The sequence below is a fragment of the Melozone crissalis genome, unplaced genomic scaffold (assembly GCF_028551555.1).
Source record: "Melozone crissalis strain CALT ecotype California unplaced genomic scaffold, PUWL_Pcris_2 ptg000337l_1, whole genome shotgun sequence".
Classification (NCBI taxonomy): domain Eukaryota; kingdom Metazoa; phylum Chordata; class Aves; order Passeriformes; family Passerellidae; genus Melozone; species Melozone crissalis.
Window position 1 is genome coordinate 71,320 of NW_026536086.1, and position 21,510 is coordinate 92,829.

Consider the following 21,510-nt stretch of genomic DNA (forward strand, 5'->3'; position numbering starts at 1 on the left):
GCAAAGATGAGCCCCCACCGTGACGGGAGCAGACAGCTCCAGGCCTGGCACCAGCAGCGCTTGGTTTCTGCTTTGGATCCAAGTCCAAGCTTTTCCTCCCTTCCGGTTGACTTCCTCCCTGCAGGCGCCAGCGGGATCCAGGCGTTTCACGGGAAAAGGATGGAAAAAAAGGCAGGAATTGGCCTTTTTGGGCAGTGCTGGTGCCCAACAAAAGGAGAAACCCAAGGTGGGTTCACCTTCAACTTCACCTTCAGCAGCCAAGGCGGGGTTTGGATAATCCCAACTCATCCGTGACTGTCACGCTCCAAAGGAGGAAAGGGAGAGGTTTGAGCAGAAGGGGGAGGAAGAGGACGTTGATTTGAGATAACAGCGCCCCAAAGGCTCGGATCTCACGGTGGGAATGTACACAACCTGCTCCAGCACCAGGATCATCCCCACAGGCACCAAACCCTGGGAAAACTCATCCCTCTTCTGCCTTATCCCCCCCCAGGAGATCCAGGGATAGCCTGGATTTGGCCCTCAGGGATCATCAAAGCCTCGTTAATTATCCTTTGGCTCTGCGGGCTGGGATCATCTGTGGGCCAGGATCATCTCTTGGCTGGGATCATCTTCCAGCTGGGATTATCTGTGGGCTGATGTCATCTCCTGGCTGAGATCATCTATGGGCTGGGATCATCAGCAGGCTGGGATCATCTCCCAGCTGGGATCATCTGCGGGCTGGGATCATCTCCTGGATGGGATCATCTGTGGATGGGCCAGGATCATCTGTGGACTGGGATCATCTCCCAACCGGGATCATCTGTGGGCTGGGATCATCTCCCGGCTGGGATCATCTCCGGGCTGGGATAATCTGCATGCTGGGATCATCTGTGGGCTGGAGTCATCTCCCAGCTGGGATTATCTGTGGGCCGGGATCATCTCTTGGCTGGTATCAACTCCTGGCTGGGATCACCTGCGGGCCGGGATCATCTGTGGGCTGGGATCATCTCCCAGCTGGGATTATCTCTGGGCTGAGATCATCTCCTGGCTGAGATCATCTCCTGGCTGGGATCATCTGTGGGCCAGGATCATTTCCCAGCTGAGATCATCTGTGGGTCGGGATCATCTCCTGGCTGGGATCATCTACCACCTGGGATTATCTGTGGACTGGGATCATTTGTAGGTTGGGATCATCTCCCGGCTGGGATCATCTCCCGGCTGGGATCATCTGTGGGCTGGGATCATCTCCAGGCCAGGATCATCTCCCATCTGGGATAATTTGTAGGCTGGGGTCATTTCCTGGGGATTGTCTATGGGCTGGGATCATCTGTGGGTCAGGATCATCTCCTGGCTGGGATCATCTCCCAGTGGGGATCATCTGTGGGCTGGGATCATCTCCCAGCTGGGCTCATTTATGGGCTGGGATCATCTGTTGGCCAGGATCATCTGTGGGCTGGGATCATCTCCAGGCCGGGATCATCTCCCGGTGCCACCACGGGGCCTCCTCACACCCTTAATGCGCTGTGACTTCCGCGGCTCCGGCGGCGGCTCCGCCGCAATCCCGGGGATCGACGCCACCGATCCAGTCCCTGACCTGTCACGGAGCCTTAAAATCAACCAGGGACGGCTCGGGGACACGGCGGCACCCGCGAAGGGTGGGAAGGATTCACGGAAGCGACAGCGCGGGAGCAGATCCCGGGGGAATGAGATGAGCGGGGTGGGGAGCGCACGGCAGATCCGTTGGGAAAGGGGAAAGGTGGGAAAGGCTCGATGCTGATAAATTAATGAATTAAGAGAAGAACGAGAGGTTTGGTGTTGCTGTGGTTCAGCCTGTCCTTGTCTCCAGCCTTTGCTTCCCATAATGAAAATTCTCATGGTTGTTTTAGGATTTATGAGCATTATGTGCAACAAAATCCCCCCAAAAAAATCACAAAAAAAAGGGAGAAGTGACCCAGCACACGATGGGGTGGGACCAGCCCTTATCCAGGGATTATTCCCAAAAACTTCAACATTTAATCCCAAATCCTCCCTTTCCCCAAAACCTCTAAATCCAGGAAAAGCCATGAAAATCCTACTTGGAACAGGAGGAAAACAGCCTCTATTGAGGCTTTACTTCTACTCGAGAACTTCCGGAGCTCACTTGAATTTATTGTTCCTGTTTTCCCAGCAAATACAACCAGGAAAGGGAACAAAACCCATCCCAATCCCAGTTTGAGACATGGAAAAGGAACAAAATCCATCCCAATCCCAGTTTGGGATGACACTAAACCCATCCCAATCCCAGTTTGGGAGACAGGAAAGGAACAAAATCCGTCCCAATCCCAGTTTGGGAGACAGAGATGGAACAGAACCCATTCCAGCCAGGAAAATTCCCAGGATGTTGTCCAGGAAGTGTCATTGACGATCTCAGGTTGGGATGGGGCCTGCATCACATTCCAGGAGCATCCCACTGGATAATTGCCTCCTCCCGATGCTTCAATCCCATTATTTTGTTTATTTCCAAATTATTTTTTCCCTTTTCTCCCTTCCCATAAACAAAACCCGAGGCTGAGCAGGAGAGGGAGACACTCAAGGTCATCCCTGAGCTTTTCCAAGGGCTGACACGGAATCGATGCTCCGGAGCTTTTCTCCTGCTGTTCCATGCACCAACTCTGTCATTTTTTTGGGAAAAACGAGCTGGATTTCCCTCCAATCCCAATGGAACCGTAACACTTCCATTATCCAGCTCCCAAATCCCTCAAACGATCCCATTAATTGCTCTTCCCTCCCTTTTCACGGGAGCTTTTCCACTCTGAGTTCATCCCATTACGGCTCCCAGCTCATCCCATTATGTCGCTTCCCATCTTCCTCCCGGCCCATTAAAAGCTGGAATTAGGCTTTTAGTCCCGGTTCCAAATGGAACAACTCCATTGATTCCCTGGAATGTTCTGCACGTAAAAGGTTCCCGAACGTGCTGGGAATGCGGCGTTTTCCTCCTTTCCAGACCCATCCGAGCCTTATTCCCTATTCCTTGTGCAAAATTTCTTTTTATCCTTTACAAAATTCCTTATTCCTTCACAAAATTATTTATTCCCGCTGCAGAATTCCCTATTCCCTCCACAAAATCCTTTATTCCGTCTGCAAACCCCCAGGAAAACCCCATGGAGGGAGTTCCAAGATTCCTTGTTCCCTCCACAAAAATTCCTTTTTCCCTCAGCAAATTTCCTTATTCCTTTCCAAATTTCCCTTTTCCTTCGCAGAATTCCTTATTCCCTCAGCAAATTGTTTTCCTTTCAAAAATTCCTCATTCCCTCTGCAAACCCCCAGGATAACCCCACAGAGGGGGTCCAGCACTACAAAAATTCCCTCTTTTTCCCAAACTTGATGATTTTGGAGACCTTTTCCAAGCTTGGTGCGCCAACAGGGAGCAATTCACAATTCCCAGTCCTAAAATGTTCCCAAATGTGCTGGGACTGCAACATTTTCCTCCTTTCCTGCTCCATCCAAGCTGGAATTTCAATCAATGCCAGATTCCACAGAATTTTTGTTCCCTTTCCTCAGGAAAAGCTCAGCTGGGCCTCCCCCACCTTTGGGGTTTCCACCACAGTGGGAAAAAAATGAGGGAAAAAAGGCAGATTTTTGGGGTTTTCCCCAAAAATTCCGGGCGTTTTACAGCCGTTGTTGGTGCAATGCAGCACAAGGGACTCGGAGCAATTCCTGCTTCCCAAATTAATGCCCTAATTCCAGGCCCTGCTAATTAAAGTCCTTCCCTGGCCAGAGGACGGAGGAAATGGAGCAGATCCCGAAATCCAGGACGCCGCTGGCACAGGGGCGACCCCAAAAAGGAGGTTGGGACGTCAAAGGTGCCCTCAGGGAGGTGTCCCCCATTCCAGAGGCTTGGAAAAGCTCCAGGGCCAGCTGGGATTTATGGAGCAGCTCAAGGAGAGGATGAAATCCCAGTGTGGAGGGCGGGGAGGGCAGAAAACACAGCCCAATCCCAGTTAGGATCACTGGGATGGCACAAATCCCATCCCAATCCCATCCTGGAAAATAGGGATAACACAAATCCCACCCTGGAAAACAAGGATGGCACAAATCCCATCCCAATCCCAGTTTGGGTCACTGGGATGGCACAAATCCCATCCCAATCCCAGTAAAACTCAAAAAAGAGGGAAATTGGGAATAAAAAAGGGGAAGTTCCAAAAATAATGGGGAAATTAAAAAAAAATAAGAATAAAAAGGGGGGTGGGGGGGGGGAATTAGGGAGAGGAAAAAAGGGGAATTCCTTAAATAATGGGGAAATTTAAAAAATAAAGGAAAAAAGGGGGGGAATTGGAAAGACATAAAGGGAAATTAAAAAAAATTATTAGCATTTTTAAAAATAAGGGGGAAAAGGAGGGGAATTGGGAAAATGAAGGGAAATTCCAAAAAACCCCAGGAAAATACTTAAAAATTGGGGAGAAAGGGGGGGAAATGGAAAAAAAATAAAGGGAAATTCCATAAATAATGGGAAATTCTAAAAAGGAAGGGAAAAAGGGGGAAATTGGAAAGATATAAAGGGAAATTTAAAAAAAATCATTGTAATTTTTTAAAAATGAAGAGGAAAAGGAGGGGAATTGGGAAAATGAAGGGAAGTTCCAAAAATAACAGGGAAATTTTAAAAATAGGGAGAAGGGGGGAATGGGAAAAAATAAAGAGAAATTTCATAAACAATGGGGAAATTTAAAAATAAAAAGGAAAAAAGGGGGGAAAATTGGAAAGCTATAAAGGGAAATATAATAAATTTTTGGAAATTTTTAAAAATAAGGGGGAAAAGGGCAGAAATTGGGAAAATGAAGGGAAATTCTAAAAATAACAGGGAAATTTAAAAAAATAGGGAGAAAATTGGAAAAATAAAGAGAAATTCCATAAATAATGGGGAAATAAAAAAAAATAGGGAAAAAAGGGGGGGAAATCAGAAAAAACTAAAAGGAAATTCCAAAAGTAATGGGAAAGCTGCAAAATTTAAGAAAAAACTTGAAAATTTAAATGGAAACTGCCCAAAGCTGCTGCTTCCTGCAGGAAAAATCCTTTTTTTTTGCGTCCTTAGGGAAGGATTTGCAGATCCTGCTGAGGTCAAAGCTGGGCTTAAACCCAGCCTAGGCCGAGCTTGACTCCCTGTCCCCAGTTCCTGCTGCCAAATTTTTTCCTTTATTATTTTGGAAAAGGTTTGGGTTAAAAAGGTTTGGGGGCAGCTCCAAATCTGAGCATCCTAAAAACCTCTGGATCATAAAAAATCTCCCTGTGGTGAAAACTCTGGCACCTCAAAAATTCCTCTGGGATGAAGAAAAGCGTGAAAACACAGAATTCCCAGGGGATAAATGGATTTTTCTCGTTTTCCCTCCTGTTGCAGAGCAGAATTTGCAATATTTTGCTGGAATGAAGGGAAGGGGCTCAGCAGAGCCTGGATTTTCCCTGGACACATCCAGAGGGAATTTTTTCCCCTTTTTCCCAGACTGGCTCTGACTCCTGGGTGCAAATGGGAGAAAAATGGGAACAAATCGGTCACGGTGTAAAACAAGGAGTGGGATTTCCTCCCTCGGCTCTTCCCTCCTCCCCACGTGGCTCCAAAATCCCAGATCCATCCCAAATCCAGGCTTTTATTCCTTATTAATCACCGTGGAGATGTTTAAGTGCTTCTCAGGCTGGGATTCAGGGGGAATTTTTAGCTTTTGTGGGGCTTTTGGGAATGTGCAGGAGGGGTTTTTTTATCCTTGGGTGAGGAACAGGAGCGTTGAGGATGGGGGGAATCCAGGGAGGATCGCAAGGGAGTCCTGGAGAAGGAAAGTCCTTGGAATGAGGAAATCCAGGGCAGGAATATTTGAATTATACATCGAGATTTAAATATGGATGGGAATAAATCCAGCGGGAAATAGGAGGGGGGAAAGGGGAATAAAACCAAAAATTTTTGGGAGGGGAGACCCCCCCACATACCCAACACACCCCAAAATTCCTTCTTTTATCCCAATCTATTGGGATTTAAACTCCATCTTGGAGCCTTCAAAAAAGAGAAATTCCTTTTTTTTCCATTATTTTCTCATATTCTTTTTTCCCATTATTTGCAGGTTTTCCTTTTCTCCCGTTCCCAAATTTTCCAAGAAAAGGTGGGGAAAAGGCCCAGGAGCTCTTCCCAAATGAAGGGACAACACAGAGTGGAAAATCTCACCATTCCCTCTTTTTTTCCTCCCACAGAAGGGTTAATCCAGCTAAGAAAAGGAAAAGGGAATAAAAACCCACTCGAGCCATTCCATCCCATCCCTCCCGGCGGATAAATGCGGGAAAATTACCTGGAGCAGCTCCATGACCCCGAGTTATTTCCAGGCAATTTCGGGGGATAACGGTGATTTATGGACAAGAACGAGGAAGGGCAAATGATCCCGGATCCTGGATTCTGGATCTTGGCTCTTCATTCCAGGATCTTGGATCCTGGATCTTGGATCTTGGGTCCTGGATCTTGGATCTTACATTTTACATCTTGGATTTTGAATAATGGATCCCATATTGTGGATTTTGGATCCTGGGTCCCGGCAGGACACGGAGGAGCTGCCAGGCCTGGAGCTGAGCTGCTCCTTCCACAGGGAATTCTAAACCTCTGGAATTATTCCCTCTGTTTAGAAACCTGGTGGAAAAACTGAGCCTGTGCCGTGGAAGGGGGAATTGCTGGAATTTGGAGCACTGGGAATGCGTTCCCATGGATTGATCCTCCACTCAGCATTCCTGGGATGGGGGGAAAATTGGGAATGGGGAGTCTGAGCTTCCATGTCCTGGGATGGAGGGACCTGGAGTATTGGACTCCAGACCCAATTCCCACTTTCCATAAAAATCAGCATTTATTTCAAATCCCTTTTCCTGGAGAACTGAAGATATCAGGGATTTAATTTTTTTTCCCATGGAAAACCCCACTGTATCCACGCCCAGGGGAATGGGATAGGGAATACGGGAAGCCAAGAAAAACCTGGAATTTTGGAGCACTGCCCCCTCCCTTCTCCTGCTTCCTCCAAGTCCCCCATGAGGCCTCTCCTTTGGATGCTGGAATTCCCTCATCTCCCTATCCGAAGAATAATTTAATTAACTTGGAGAAACATAATTAATTTTAATTGTGGGCGATAATTCATTGTTTCATGGGATATTAATAATTATATTTGGGAAATTCAAGTGCCTGGGAAGTGCTCTGGAACGTCCTAATTAACGGCTCGGATGGGAAGCGTTTAATTGGAAACGTTGGGAAATTGGTTCTGCTCCCCAGGGCCGGAATCCGTGACCCGAGGACATGGAAAAGGAGGAAGGGAGGCAGATTGAGATTCTCCCGCTGCTTCCCAAATCCCAAATCCACCTGGATATTAATTTTTCCTGGGATTTTTGGCTCCCAGCCCTCTGCCCCCCAGGAATTTTGCAGGTGGGAAATGTTCTTTTTCCATGTTTTCCGTTGTTTTCATAATCGTCTCAAGTACCTGAATATCCCAATTCCATGAGGGAATTACAGGCTCAGAATTTCCAGCAGCCTCAGAAAGCCAGGAAAGGACCCCCCATGGAAGTGTTTGCATTCCTGGAGTGGGATCAGCCCCGGGAAGGATTTGTCCTCTAATTGCTCCATCTGTGCCTCGGGAAGACGCAATCCCAGCCCTGCCTTGGCTCCAGTTTTCCCGTTTCTCCTTCATTTTTCACCTGCCTGGGAGGAAAACTTGGGAATTTCAGGTCCTGATGTCCCCCTGATCCAGGACTGGGATGCTCAGACCCTCCAAATCCTGATGTCCTTTAATCCAGGATTTGGATACTGGGACAACTCCAGGTCCCAGTAATCCCCCAGGCCAGGATTGGGATGCTTGGAGCCCCCTGATCCAATATCCCCCCTAAATCCCAATGTCCCCACAACCCAGGACTTGGATGTTTGGACAATCCAGATTCCAAAATCCCCCCACCCAGGCTGGGATTTTGATGCTTGGAGACTCCTGATCCAATGTTCCCCTGAATCCCAATGTTCCCTCGAATCTCAATGCCCCCCCCAGTCCAGGACTTGGATGCTCAGACCCCCATGTCCCAGTGTCCCCCCTAAATCCCACTGTCCCCACAGTCCAGGGTTTGGATGTTTGGACAACCCAGATCCCAGAATCCCCCCTCAAGCTGGGATTTTGATGCTTGGAGACTCCTGATCCAATGTTCCCCTGAATCCCAACATTCCCCTAAATCCCAATGTTCCCTCAAATCCCAGTGTCCCCCCCAGTCCAGGACTTGGATGTTCAGATCCCTCAATCCCAATGTTCCCCCTCAATTCCAGGACAAGGATGCTCAGACCCCCATGTCCCAATGTGCCTCCCTAAATCCCAATGTCCCCACAATCCACTACCTGGATTTTGGACAACCCAGATCCCAGAATCGCCCCTCAGGCTGGGATTTTGATGCTTGGAGACTCCTGATCCAATGTTCCTCTGAATCCCAATGTTCCCCTAAATCCCAATGTTCCTGCAAATCCCAATGTCCCCCGAGTCTAGGACTTGGATGTTCAGATCCCACAATCCCAATGTTCCCCCTCAATTCCAGGACAAGGATGCTCAGACCCCCATGTCACAGTGTCCCCCTAAATCCCAATGTCCCCACAATCCAGGGCTTGGATGTTTGGACAACCCAGATCCCAGGATCCCCCCATCCCAGGCTGGGATTTTGATGCTCAGACCCCCACCCAGGTCCCAGTGTTCCCCCAAATCCCAATGTTCCCCTAAATCCCAGTGTCCCTGCATCTCAGGACATGGAAGCTCAGACTCCCCAATCCCAATTTTCCCTCCACCCCAGGACATGGAAGCTCAGACTCCCCAATCCCAATTTTCCCTCCATCCCAGGACATGGAAGTTCAGACTCCTCAATCCCAATTTTCCCCCCATCCCAGGACATGGATGCTGAGACCTAAACGTCTGAATTTTGGTGGCTCCACCTGCTGGAAGAGGCTCATGGACAGCTCCCAAATCCTCATCCCTGAGCAGTAGGGGTGGGAATGGTCCAAATTCATGGAATACTGCAGGGATGGGGTTAAGGAAGGGGGGAAATTCCTTAAAATCCAGTGACTCTGAAATACTGAGGGGGAATTTTTTCCTTAGGGAATGGGAGGACACTGGGAGCAGCTGGATGCTGAAGGGACTTGAGCCTCGTCCTCAAACTCCTTGAGGAATTCCAATGTCCATGGTGGGGATTGATGGATCCACTGGCATCTGGACAGGCTGAGTGATGCAGGACCAACCAGTGGCTCCCAACCCTTGGGAATTCATCAAGGAAATCCGGGAATTGCCCCATAAACTCTTGGAGCCCGCAATAAAAAAAATTAAACACTGACGGCTCTGCTGCGTAAACACGGCCAAGAAAACTGGGATTGGGAATGGGGGAGAGGAAAATGATCCCACAATTGTTTTGTTTCCCTGTTTTTTCCCAGAAAACAGCACCGAGAAAGCCAGGAGAGGAGCGACGCCTTCCAGCCGCATTCCAGACTCATCCAAGGACCGGTGGCTCCGTCTCCTGCAGGAGAAGGGCGAGGGGGGTTTATTTTAAATCCCTTTCCTGCCCTAATCCATGTGACGCTAATCAGGGATCCGGCCCCTCGGGAATCAATGATTAATGGAGTTAAATTTAGCGGGAGCTTGCCGGAGTAAAATTAGGCGCCATGCATAAAACATCACAGCTCCTCGTTAGCACGGCTAATTACACTAATGGGGGGCGCTCACGCGGGCCTGGAATTAGGGATGGACCTCCCGACCTCCTCCCAGCTGCCCAAATCCGTGGTGGAGCTGGGAAAGAGCCTGGCCTGGAGCCTTAATGAGAAGGTAATTAGCATACAATTAATGCTCAGGGGTGGGGGTGAAGAGGGGCTCGGACATCCCGGAGGTCCAGGGTGTCCTGGGGATGGGTTTGTCCCACCCCCAGGGCTTGGGGGGCTGAGGGTCCCCATGGTCCAACATTCCCAAGGGTTGGGAGGAGGGATTGGTGCAGCACATGGCCTCTCATCCCAATGGGGTGGTTGGGATTGACATCAATTATGGGTTTCCTCCACTGTGGGTTTCCCATGGAGTCAGGAACCATGATGGGCTGGGGTCTGGCCACTGATCCAGCATTCCCAAGGATTGGGATGAGGGTTTGGATCCCAATGGGCTGTTTGAGATTGACATTGTTGGGGGTTTCCTCCACTGTGGGTTTGCCATGGAATCAAGGACCATGATGGGCTGGGGTCTGCAACATTCCCAAGGATTGGGATGAGAGTTTGTTGCAGCACGTGACTCCTTATCCCAATGGGATATTTGGGATCAGCATCACTGTGGGTTTGCTATGGGGCCATCATCATTATGGGTTGGCTTTGGCCAGTGGCACGGCCATGATTCCAACATCCCCTTCCACCATGGCTGTAATTTCAACATCCCCCTCCAGAGTGGCCATCATTCCAACATCCGTCATTCCACTATGGCCATCATTCCAACACCCATGGCTCCAACATCCCATTCCACTGTGTCCATCATTCCAACATGTTCGTCATTCCAACATCCGTCATTCCAATATGGCCACCATTACAACATGGCCATTGTTCCAACACCCATCATTCCAGCATGGCCACCATTCCACCACGGCCATCATTCCAATACCCATCATCCCAACACCCACCATTCCAAAATCCATCATTCCAACATGGCCATCATTCCAACATCCCATTCCACCATGGCCACCATTCCAATACCCATCATCACAACATCCACCATTCCAATATTCATCATTCCAACATCCTCCATTCCACCATGGCCATCATTCCAACATTCACCATTCCACCATGGCCACCATTCCAACATTCCACCATGGCCATCATTCCAACATCCACCATTCCAACATCCCCTTCCAGCACCGCCATCGCTGTTTCCTCAGCCCAGCTTCCCAAAATCCCTGGAATCCCGCAGCTCCCGACCTTGCTGCTTCCTCATCATCTCCCAACCTCCTGGTCAACCACCAGCTCCATGGGAAGCGATTCCAGAGCCCAAATCCAGAGGGAGAAGGAGGGGGAAGGCAAAGCCATCAGCATTTCCAAGTGGTTCCTTCAAACCCAGCGCAGAGAACACAAATCCGGCTGTAATTAATCCCATTATCTTGGGAAGAGGGAGCTGCGGAGCGCTGAGAGGGTTGTCAAAAACCAGGAATCTGGCCGGGATAAGCCTCTGGGGGAGTTTAAGCTTGGACAGGCACCAGCTCTAAGCTGGTTTTGGGGGAGATGGGAGTGACAGGGAAATAAAGACGGGAGGACTTCAGCCTGGAGCAGGAAAATCCAGGAATGATTAATCCACCGCCCTGTTCCTTAAGGAATGAGACAAAAATAACCCAAAAAGGCCTCAGCAGCAGCTCCGTTGAATTCCCTGCAAAGCCCAAGTCAGCGGGCAGGAGTAGGATGGAATGTGGGATAGCCAATGGAATGTGGGATGTCCCACGGAATGCGGGATGTCCCATGGAACGTGGGATAGCCAATGGAATGTGGGATGTCCCACGGAATGTGGGATGTCCCATGGAACGTGGGATGTCCAATGGAATGTGGGATAGCCAATGGAATGTGGGATGTCCGATGGAACGCGGGATGTCCGATGGAATGTGGGATGTCCGTCTCCCACCCAAGGATCCACATCCTGCCCTGTGGAGCTGCTCCACATCCAACAGATCCTTCAGGAGAGGCATTTTGGGGCAGGAAAGGCTTTTCCAGCGAGCTCAGGGGATGAGGTCGGATTCCAGAGCCGGAGCAGGATCTGGAATGTTCCCAGCTCCCTCAGCTTCTCCCCTTGGCACCCTTTGCTGGCAGAGCCCAATTCCCAGGAAGAGCAGGGAACAATGATCCCTGATTGAGGCAGCTGCCTCGGATCTGGAAACTTGGAAAAACTCCTCCCAGCAGCTCCAGATCCCAGGAACAAAACCTGGAGCATTCCATGTCCATCTTTTCCATCTCCAGTTCCCGTCAGACCGGAGTGTCCCATGAACATCTTTCCCATCCCCAGTCCTCACCACACCTGGAATGTTCCATGTGGATCTTTTCTATTCCCAGTTCCCACCAGCACAGCTGGAACGTTCCATGTCCATCTTTCCCATCTCCAGTTCCCTCCACACCTGGAATATTCCGTGTCTGTCTTTTCCATCCCCAGTTCCCACCACACTTGGAATATTCCATGTCCATCTTTTCTATTCCCAGTTCCCACCAGCACACGGATGGAGCCAGAGAGGAGTTCACATGGAAGTGCTTCCTTGGGAAGAGCAGCCAGGAGGAAAACCCTTGGAATTTCCTCTGCATCCCAGGAGAGCATGGAGAACTGGGGTGAGTTGGGATGAGCTGGACAGGGACCTCCTCAGCAGGGACTGGAAAACTTGGGAAGGGCAATTCCTGCTCAAGGAAGGGGAAAAACTCAACCGAAGGCAAAATATTCCTGGATTTCTCCCCTGAAAATGCCTCTGCTCCCTAGGAACCCATACTGGAAATCCTGGGAAGGGTTTCCAAATCGGATGAGCCCCCAGTTTCAGACACTCCAGATCCCAACCCAACCTTCTATGGAAGCTATGGAAGTCCTTCCATAGCCCATTTTCAGGGTGGAATATTCCTGGATTTCTCCCTTAAAATTGGCTCTGCTCCCTATTTACCTCTACTGGAAATCCAGGGAAAGTTTTCCAAACGGGATGAGCCCCCAGAAGTTGCAGATTCCAGCTCCTCCTTGCATGGAAGGCAGGGAAGCTCTGCCCACCTTGAGGGTGAAATATTTCTGGATTTCTCTTCTAAAACTGGCTCTGCTCCCTATTTACCTATACTGGAAATCCAGGGAAAGTTTTCCAAACGGGATGAGCCCCCAGGAGTTGCAGATTCCAGTCCCTCCTTGCATGGAAGGCAGGGAAGCTCTGCCCACCTTGAGGGTGAAATATTTCTGGATTTCTCCTCTCAAATTGGCTTCGCTTCCTGTGAACCCACACTGGAAATCCTGGGAAGGTTTTACAAAGGGGATGAGGCCCCACAAGTCATGGACATTCCAACCTCTCCATGCATGGCGAGTATGGAATTACCTCTACTTGCATGGAACACCAAGAAGCTCTGCCCACCTTGGGGGTGAAATATTCCTGGATTTTTTCCCCTAGAATTGGCTCTGCTCCCTATTTACCCATACTGGAAATCCAGGGAAGGTTTTCCAAACGGGATGAGCCCCCGTGAATCTCAGATTCCAGCCCCTCCTTACATGGAAGGCAGGGAAGGCTCTGCCCACCTTTGGGGTGAAATATTTCTGGATTTCTCCTCTCAAATTTGCTTTGCTTCTGTGAACCCACACTGGAAATCCTGGGAAGCTTTTCCAAAGGGGATGAGCCCCCACAAGTCATGGACATTCCAACCTCTCCATGCATGGGAAGTACGGAATTATCTCTCCTTGCATGGAATACCTAGAAGCTCTGCCCACCTTGGGGATGAAATATTCCTGGATTTCTCCCCTAGAATTTGCTCCGCTCTCTATCCACCCACACTGAAATCCCGGGAAGTTTATCCAAAGGGGATGAGCCCTCACGAGTCCCATTTCCAAGCCCTCATCCCGCGGAATTCCCAGGAGCCGCTGCCGCCTGCAGAGCTCGTCAATCAGCCCCGAATGCAGCCAACGTTGATTATTTTTAGCCGGGGCCGCTGCGGTGTTTGTGCGCAGGAATCAGACCATGAAATCCCTGGATCCGGAGCATTCCCAGCTCTCCGGCGCCCGGAGCAGCTGAGCTGTGCCGGGGTGAGGCATCCAAAGCCTCCGAGTGTCATTCGATGCCACCTGATGTCCCCAAGGCGGGCGGCGCAGCTGGTGCCGGACACAGGAGCCCCGGGGCAGGCAGGAGCGGGGTCTGCCCTGGAATCAACCCCTGACCCCAATTCCCAGCCTGGAATGGGAAATGTGGGAAAAGCAGCACTGGCATCGGACAATCCAGCTCGGTGCCCGGCTCAGAGGGAGCGGGGGCAGCAAATCCGCTTTTTTTGGGATCGTTTCGGCCCCTGGAGCTGGATCGGCCCCATGGGGGCAGCGGCTGCTCCGTGGATTCCAAGGATGCAGTGAGGGCTGGGACAAGGAGAGGGGAATATCCCTGAGAGGTTTGGGATGAGGAGGGAGGGAATATCCCTGAGAGGGTTGGGATAAGGAGGGAATATCCCTGAGAGGCTTGGGATGAGGATGGAATATCCCTGAGAGGGTTGGGATGAGGAGGGAGGGAATATCCCTGAGAGGCTTGGGATGAGGATGGAATATCCCTGAGAGGGCTGGGATAAGGAGGGAATATCCCTGAGAGGGCTGGGATGAGGATGGAATGTCCCTGAGAGGGTTGGGATGAGGATGGAATATCCCTGAGAGGGTTGGGATGAGGTTGGATGGAATATTCCTGAGGGGGTCTGGATGAGGAGGGAATGTCCCTGAAATGGTTGGGATAAGGAGGGAATATCCCTGAGAGGACTGGGATGAGGAGGGAATATTCCTGAGATGGTTGGGATGAAGACAGGATATCCATCAGCATTTCCCATTACAGGGCTTGGGAATATCCATCCCATCACTGGGATGCTCCCCATGGAATTCCTGTTACAGGCAGGAATGGATCCAGTCCTAGGATGAGTTCCCAACTCCCTGGGCTGGGATTTTTCCAGTGCCGATGGAGAAGGTGGAAGTAGAGGAATGAGGGATGGATTTTCCCTCCATCCCACCCCATTCCTAGTGGGAAAAGAGGAAATTTTGGGGGTTTTTACCTGATTTTTAGGATGTGCAACTCCAGGGGGGTGCATCAGAATTCCAGAATTCCAGGATGGGCTGGAATCATCTGGAAGCTCATCCCATTCCATTGGAAACCTGCATTCCCAGGCTGCTCCAAGCCCCATCCTGGAGCATTCCCAGGGAAGCAGAACCCTTGGAATGCTGCTCCCAAATCCCAGAAAAGCCCCGAATCCACAAACCAAGGAAACCACAGCCATTCCTATGGGATTTATTTCCACGCTCCCCCTGTTTTCCTTTCCTCGGAAGCCGAGCGGGCTCGGCTCCCAAATCCAGGGGATTCCAGTACGGAAGATCCGCAAATTCCCAGTCGGGAACAGGAGTGGATATTGCAGCCAGAGCCGCTTTTTCGGGAGCTGCTCCCTCCCTTCCCGGCATTCCCAATATATACAGATTCCTTCTTTTTACAGGTAATAATTTACATCCTATTTATAATCCAGGGATTTCTATCTCTAGGGATTACCCACACACACACACACACACGCAGGGAAACCGGGAAAACCCCGCCGCTCCCAACTCCAGATCCGCTGGATCTGCTGGAGAATCCCGCGTTTTTCCCAGTTTTTTTCCTCGCAGCGGCTCGAGCACTGCTCCCGGGAATTCGGGGGACTCCTGAGGTAGGAAATTCGGGAATTCCGGGCGGCCTCAGAGTGCCAGCGGGAGCTGCCAGATGAGCAGGGAGCTGTCGGCAGCTCCGGAGCGGCGCGCGGATTCCGCACGGAAATCCCGGTACCCGCGGCCTCCGGAGACGATGGCCACGGAGGAGATTTCCTTGCGGGAAGAATCCCGGGAGCACGGCCGGCTCCGCACCCACACGTCGGGATCGTCGGCCAGCTCGTAGATGGATCCGTCCTCCTCGGCGTGTCCCGGCGTTCCCGGCGTTCCTGGTGCCGCTTCCCGCACGGAGAGCAGCTGGCCGGGCAGGTGGGATGTGGAGCGCAGCCGGTATTGTAACAAAATCCCTTTTTTCCGCATTTCCCGCGGCTGGAGCCCCTCGGGATCCGGGGATTTCTCCCCCTCGGCCTCGTCGGGCTCGTCCTGCTCGGCCCGGAGGGCGTCGGGGGCCAAAGTGCTCAGAGCCAGCGCCAGGAACTGCACGGGGCCAGCGTGGCCGTTCAGGGACACCATCCCCTTCCCTGGAAAACAGCGGGATCAGCATGGGAACGGGAACAGGAACAGCGGGATGGGAACGGGAACAGCAAGATGGGAACAGAAACAGCAGGATCGGGATGGGAACAGAAACAGCGGGATCGGGATGGGAGCGGGAACGGAAACAGTGGGATCGGGATGGGAATGAGTCTGGGAATGGGCTGGGAATGGGCCTGAAATAGGCTGGGAACAGAAACAGCGGGATTGGGATGGGAACAAGTCTGGGAATGGGCCAGAAATGGGCTCGGAACAGAAACAGTGGGAAGGGAACAGAAACAGTGGGATAGGGATGGGAATGGGAATGAAAACAGTGGGATCAGGATGGGAATGAGACTGGGAATGGGCCAGAAATGGGCTGGGAATGGAAACAGTGGGATGGGAACAGAAACAGCGGGATCGGGACGGGAATGATTCTGGGAATGGGCTGGGAATGGGCTGGGAACAGAAACAGTGGGAAGGGAACAGAAACAGTGGGATAGGGATGGGAACAGGAACAGAAAGAGCAGGATGGGAACAGAAACAGTGGGATCGGGATGGGAGCAGGAACGGAAAGAGCGGGATCAGGATGGGAATGAGACAGGACATGGGCTGGGAACGGGCTGGGTACAGAAACAGTGGGATAGGAACAGAAATAGGGGGATCGGGATGGGAATGAGACAGGGAATGGAAATGGAAACAGCAGGATGGGAATAGAAACAGCCTAGGAATGGGCTGGGAATAGGAACAGCGAGATTGGGATGGGAATGAGCTGGGAATAAGCTGAGAATGGTTGGGAATGGGCTGTGACTGGAAACAGTGGGATTGGGGTGGGAACAAGATGGGAATGGGCTGGGAATGAGCTGGGAATAGGCTGGGAATGGCACTGTGTTTTGGGAATCGCATTGTTTTTCAGCTGTGCTGCTGTTTTTTGGGAACAACGCCGGTTTTTGGGAAAAAAGCCATTTTTTGGGAACAATGCTGTTTTTTGGGAATGGTGCTGGTTTTTAGGAACGGCACTGCTTTTTGGGAATGGGCACTGTTTTTTGGAAACGGCGATGCTTTTTGGGAATAAAGCCATTTTTTGGGAATGGTGCTGTTTTTTGGGAACAGCACCATTTCTCCGGGATTGGTGCTGTTTCTCCAGGAACGTCGCTGCTTTCCCGGCAAGCTCACCGGTGATTTTCGGGATGCCCTCCAGGCGCGGCACGGGCAGCAGGACGATGATTCCCAGATCCGTCCCCACCCAGAGCGAGCCCTGGCACAGCAGCAGGCTGGTGACGCGCACGAGCTTCTGCCCTGCAGCGGGAAAATCCGGGAAAAACCGGGATCAGGGAGAATTCCTATGGCCCAACTTCCAGCTGGCCACAGGGTTTCCATAGGGATCGGCCTCAGGAAGATCCCGGCAGATCCGCACCCAGAGGGGAGCACTGGGAATAGAAAGGAATCAATAGAGGAAAAAGAAGAAGTGGGAGAAAAGCGAGATTCCAACAGAAAATGAGAATTTTATGGGAAGGAGTTAGCGGGAGTTGGGAAAGCAATAAATCCAGGGAAAGAGAGAAATTCAGGGAAAGAGAGAAATCCAGGGAAAGATGAATCCAAGGAAAGCGATAAATCCAGGGAAAGAGAGAAATCCAGGGAAAGATGAATCCAAGGAAAGCGATAAATCCAGGGAAAGAAGTAAATCCAGGGAAAGGTTAACTCAGGGAAAGAGAGAAATCCAGGGAAAGATGAATCCAAGGAAAACGGTCAATCCGGAGAAATCGATAAATCCCCAGCGCTGTGGCTCATGGAGGAGCTGCCGCATTCCAGAGGGTTTGGGAGCAGGAGTTCAAATGGATTTAATCCCAACATTCCCGCCCACAAATCCAGGGATGGGAGGGATATTGGGAAATCGGGATATCAGACATGTCTGGAAAAAGAGGGAAAAGGGGAAAAACCAGGGAATTACTCAAGTCTGGTGCTCAGAACTAATGAAGGGATTATGGAGCTGTGGAGTGGGAATGATGTTGGGATAACGCAGAGAGAGAGTGGGAATGAGGCTGGATAACCTGGAGAGGGACAGGGATGGGGGACACGGATGGGATTGCCGGACAAAGTCAGGATCCAGGGGTGGGATCATGGAACAAATTTGAGATCCAGGGAAGGGATCAGGGCATGAAGTTGGGATCCAGGGATGGGATTATGGGACACAATTCCTGCCCAGCTCCTTCCCTGTTCCTTAGGAAAGCTGCAGATCCTGGTGGGACACCCTGGGGTGCCCCATTCCCTGATTCCCCTTGGATCCTTTAATTAATCTCCCTCATTAGCTGTTAATTAGGATCCCACTGGGCAGCGGGTAAGTCCCATCCCTAATTCCCTATGGATCCATAAATTAACTCCCACACCTCGTTAGTGCTGATTGGGCACTCACTGGGCAGCAGGGCGGTCCCACTTCTTGATTCCTCATGGATCTATTAATTACCCTAATCAATCGTTAATTGCTCATTGGCCAGCAGCAGGGTGGTCCCATTTCCTGATTCCTCATAGATCCAATAATTAAGGACCCTAATCAATTATTAATTGCTCACCGGGCAGCAGCAGGGTGGTCCTGGTGGCCACGTTGATCTCCTGGAGGTGCTCCTGGGTCTCGGTGTGGAACAGGCGGATGGAGGAGCCCTCGGCAAAGGCCATCCACACCCCGCTGCCCGCCCGCACCATCAGCGTCACCGCCGCCGCGGGGTCGGGGTGCGCCTCGAAACAGTGCTGGGGGTTCCCAACATTCCCGGGATTACTGACATTCCCAATATTCCCACAATCCCCCCAGGAACAGGCGGATGGAGGCCATCCACACCCCGCTGCCCGTTTGCACCACCAGTGTGACGGCCACCATGGGGTTGGGCTGTGCCTCAAAATGGTGCTGGGGGATTCCCAACATTTCCAGGATTACTGACATTCCCGACATACCCAAAATTCCCAGAATTCCTGCTCTGGGAGCACAGAGCTGTATCGGGAATTCGGTTCCCAGCCCTCCCCACCAGAATCCAGCCCCACTCCAAGCTCCTTCCAGGGCTTTTTCCCATTCCTCTTCCCCATCCCCTTCCCATTCCCACTGTTCCCCTGTTCCTGTTCCCATTCCCATTCCCACTCCCATTCTTCTTCCTCTTCCTGTTCCCATTTCCATACCCATTCCTGATCCCATCCTCATTCCTGTTCCCACTCCCATTCCCGTTCCTGTACCCATTCCCAATCCCATTCCTGTTTCTATTCCCATTCCCGCTCCCATTCCCATTCTTCTTCCTCTTCCTCTTCTCATTCCTGTTCCCGTTTCCATTCCTATTCCCACTCCCATTCCTGTTCCTGCTCCCATTCCCATTCTTCTTCCTGTTCCTATTCCCATACCCATTCCTGATCTCATTCCCGTTCCCATTCCTGTTTCCATTCCCATTCCCATTCCCGCTCCCATTCCCATTCTTCTTCCTGTTCTTGTTCTCATTCCCGTTCCCATTTCCATTCCCACTTCCATTCTTGTTCCCATCCCCAATCCCATCCCTATCCCCATTCCCAATCCGGTTCCTGTTCCCGCTCCCATCCCTATCCCTATCCCCATCCCTATCCCCATCCCCATTCCAAATCCCGTTCCCACTGTTCCCGCTCCCATTCCAATCCCTATCCCCATTCCCATTCCCATTCCCATTCCCATTCCCATTCCTATCCCCATCCCTATCCCATTCCCATCCCCATTCCCGTTCCCGCCGTTCCCGTACCTGGCTCTGCAGCTCAGGTGTCCCCAGGACGCTGACGAGGTTCTGGGAGCTGGCCCAGAGCGACTCCTCCAGCACCAGCAGCGCCCGCACGGGGCCCGGCCCCACCTGCAGCACCCGCACCGAGTCCGCGTCCCACAGACCCTCTGGGAACGGGATCACCGGGAATGGGGTCAGGAACGGGGCCAGGAATGGGCCTCAACCCCACCTGGAGCATCCCCACCGAGCCCGCGTCCCACAGACCCTCTGGGAACGGGATCACCGGGAATGGGGTCAGGAATGGGGTCAGGAATGGGCCTCAACCCCACCTGGAGCATCCCCACCGAGTCCGCGTCCCACAGACCCTCTGGGAACGGGATCAGCGGGAATGGGGTCAGGAATGGGCCCAGCCCCACCTGGAGCGCCCGCATGGAGCCCACATCCCACAGACCCTCTGGGAATGGGGTCAGGAATGGGGTCAGGAATGGGCCCCGAACCCACCCAGAGCATCCACAACAAGCCTGTGTCCTTTAAACCTCTGGGAACGGGATCAGCGGGAATGGGGTCAGGGATGGGATAACAGGGAACAGGAAAACATGGAATGGGAAAACATGGAACAGGATAACATCAACAGAATAACAGGGAATGGGATAATGTGAGATGGGATAATGGAATGGGATAACAGAATGGGATAATATGAAATGGGATAATGGAATGGGATAACAGAATGGGATAATGTGGAATGGGATAACGGGGAATGGGATAACTGAATGGGAAAATGAGGAATAGGATAACAGGGAATGGGATAATGGAATGGGATACCAGGGAATGGGGAACAGGATAACAACAGGGAATGGGATAACAGGGATTGGGATAAAAGGCAACAGGGTAACAGGAGAAACACAGAACACTCAGCACACATGGAACAGAGTAAGGGAAAACAGGGAATGCTGAGCACACACAGAACGGGATAACAGGGAAAACAGGGAATGCTGAGCACACGTGGAATGGGATAACAGGGAAAAGGGAATACAGGGAACTCGGCACAGCCGAGAAGCTCCAGGTGCAGCTGAGCTCCCCCCAAGGGTCACCAGGAGGGTCATTCCCACTTCCCAACAATCCCAAAATTCCCTTTTCCCGCTGCACAGGGCACTGGAGCAGGAAAGGAGCAGCCACCTCCACCCTGAGGGCTCCTTAGAAAAGCCCAAATTCCAATTTTTTAAATGGATTCACTCCACTCCAGGCCCAGTCCCAAGGATCTGGGAGCAGCTGGATCCATGATGAACCCATGGCCAGAGGCTCCGATCCATCATCACTTTCCTCCTTTTTATTCCCAATCCATGTTTTTGTATCCAAACCCTGATATCCCAGGAATTTGGAGCCTTTGGATTCTCCAAGCCCTGCTCCCAGCACATCCCAATTTCCAGGGAAAAGGAGCAATTCCAGGGAAGCTCATTCCTCCCAAAAAATCGGGATGAGGTTAAGAACTCCCCACTGTGGCTGCTGTTTAATCAATTAAAATGAATTAAATCCCTTTAATTGGCTCCAAGCATTGTCATCATTTGGGAAAGGGGATGGGCACAATCCCAAAAATCCCATTTTAGGGGGATTTGGTGGCTCAGGATTCAAACAGGTGCTGCTTCCTGCAGCTTTTCCTGGAGAAAACTCGGAATTGTGTCCAAAAATTCCACCAGATTCCCAGCTCTCCCAAACCCCCTAGTGATGAAAACAGGGAATTTCCCAACCCAGGAATTCCTGCAGAAGAGGGATCGCAACAGGATGGGACCTCAGCCTGAGCCAAATCCCGGGAAAACGACCCCAAAATCCAGGGAATAAAGGGAATTTTCCACCTGGGGGAGGTGGTGGGGACCAATGCCATTTCCAGCCCTAACACTGGGAATTTT

The 21,510-nt window shown here is 51.4% G+C and overlaps 1 protein-coding gene across 2 annotated transcripts in view; it reads right to left on the reverse strand.

Moving 5' to 3' along the window:
- Window positions 1–14,952: 14,952 nt before the first annotated feature.
- The window catches only part of ARHGEF10L (Rho guanine nucleotide exchange factor 10 like), a 42,619-nt gene continuing 36,061 nt past the window's right edge, over window positions 14,953–21,510 (reverse strand). For both annotated transcript variants that reach the window (XM_054294850.1, XM_054294849.1), the window contains 4 exons: window positions 19,631–19,773; window positions 18,455–18,629; window positions 17,061–17,183; window positions 14,953–15,895 (listed from right to left, as the gene is read on the reverse strand). In XM_054294850.1, coding sequence (XP_054150825.1) covers window positions 15,405–15,895; window positions 17,061–17,183; window positions 18,455–18,629; window positions 19,631–19,773 — 932 coding nt within the window. In that variant the 3' untranslated portion in view covers window positions 14,953–15,404. The remainder of the gene's footprint in view (window positions 15,896–17,060; window positions 17,184–18,454; window positions 18,630–19,630; window positions 19,774–21,510) is intronic.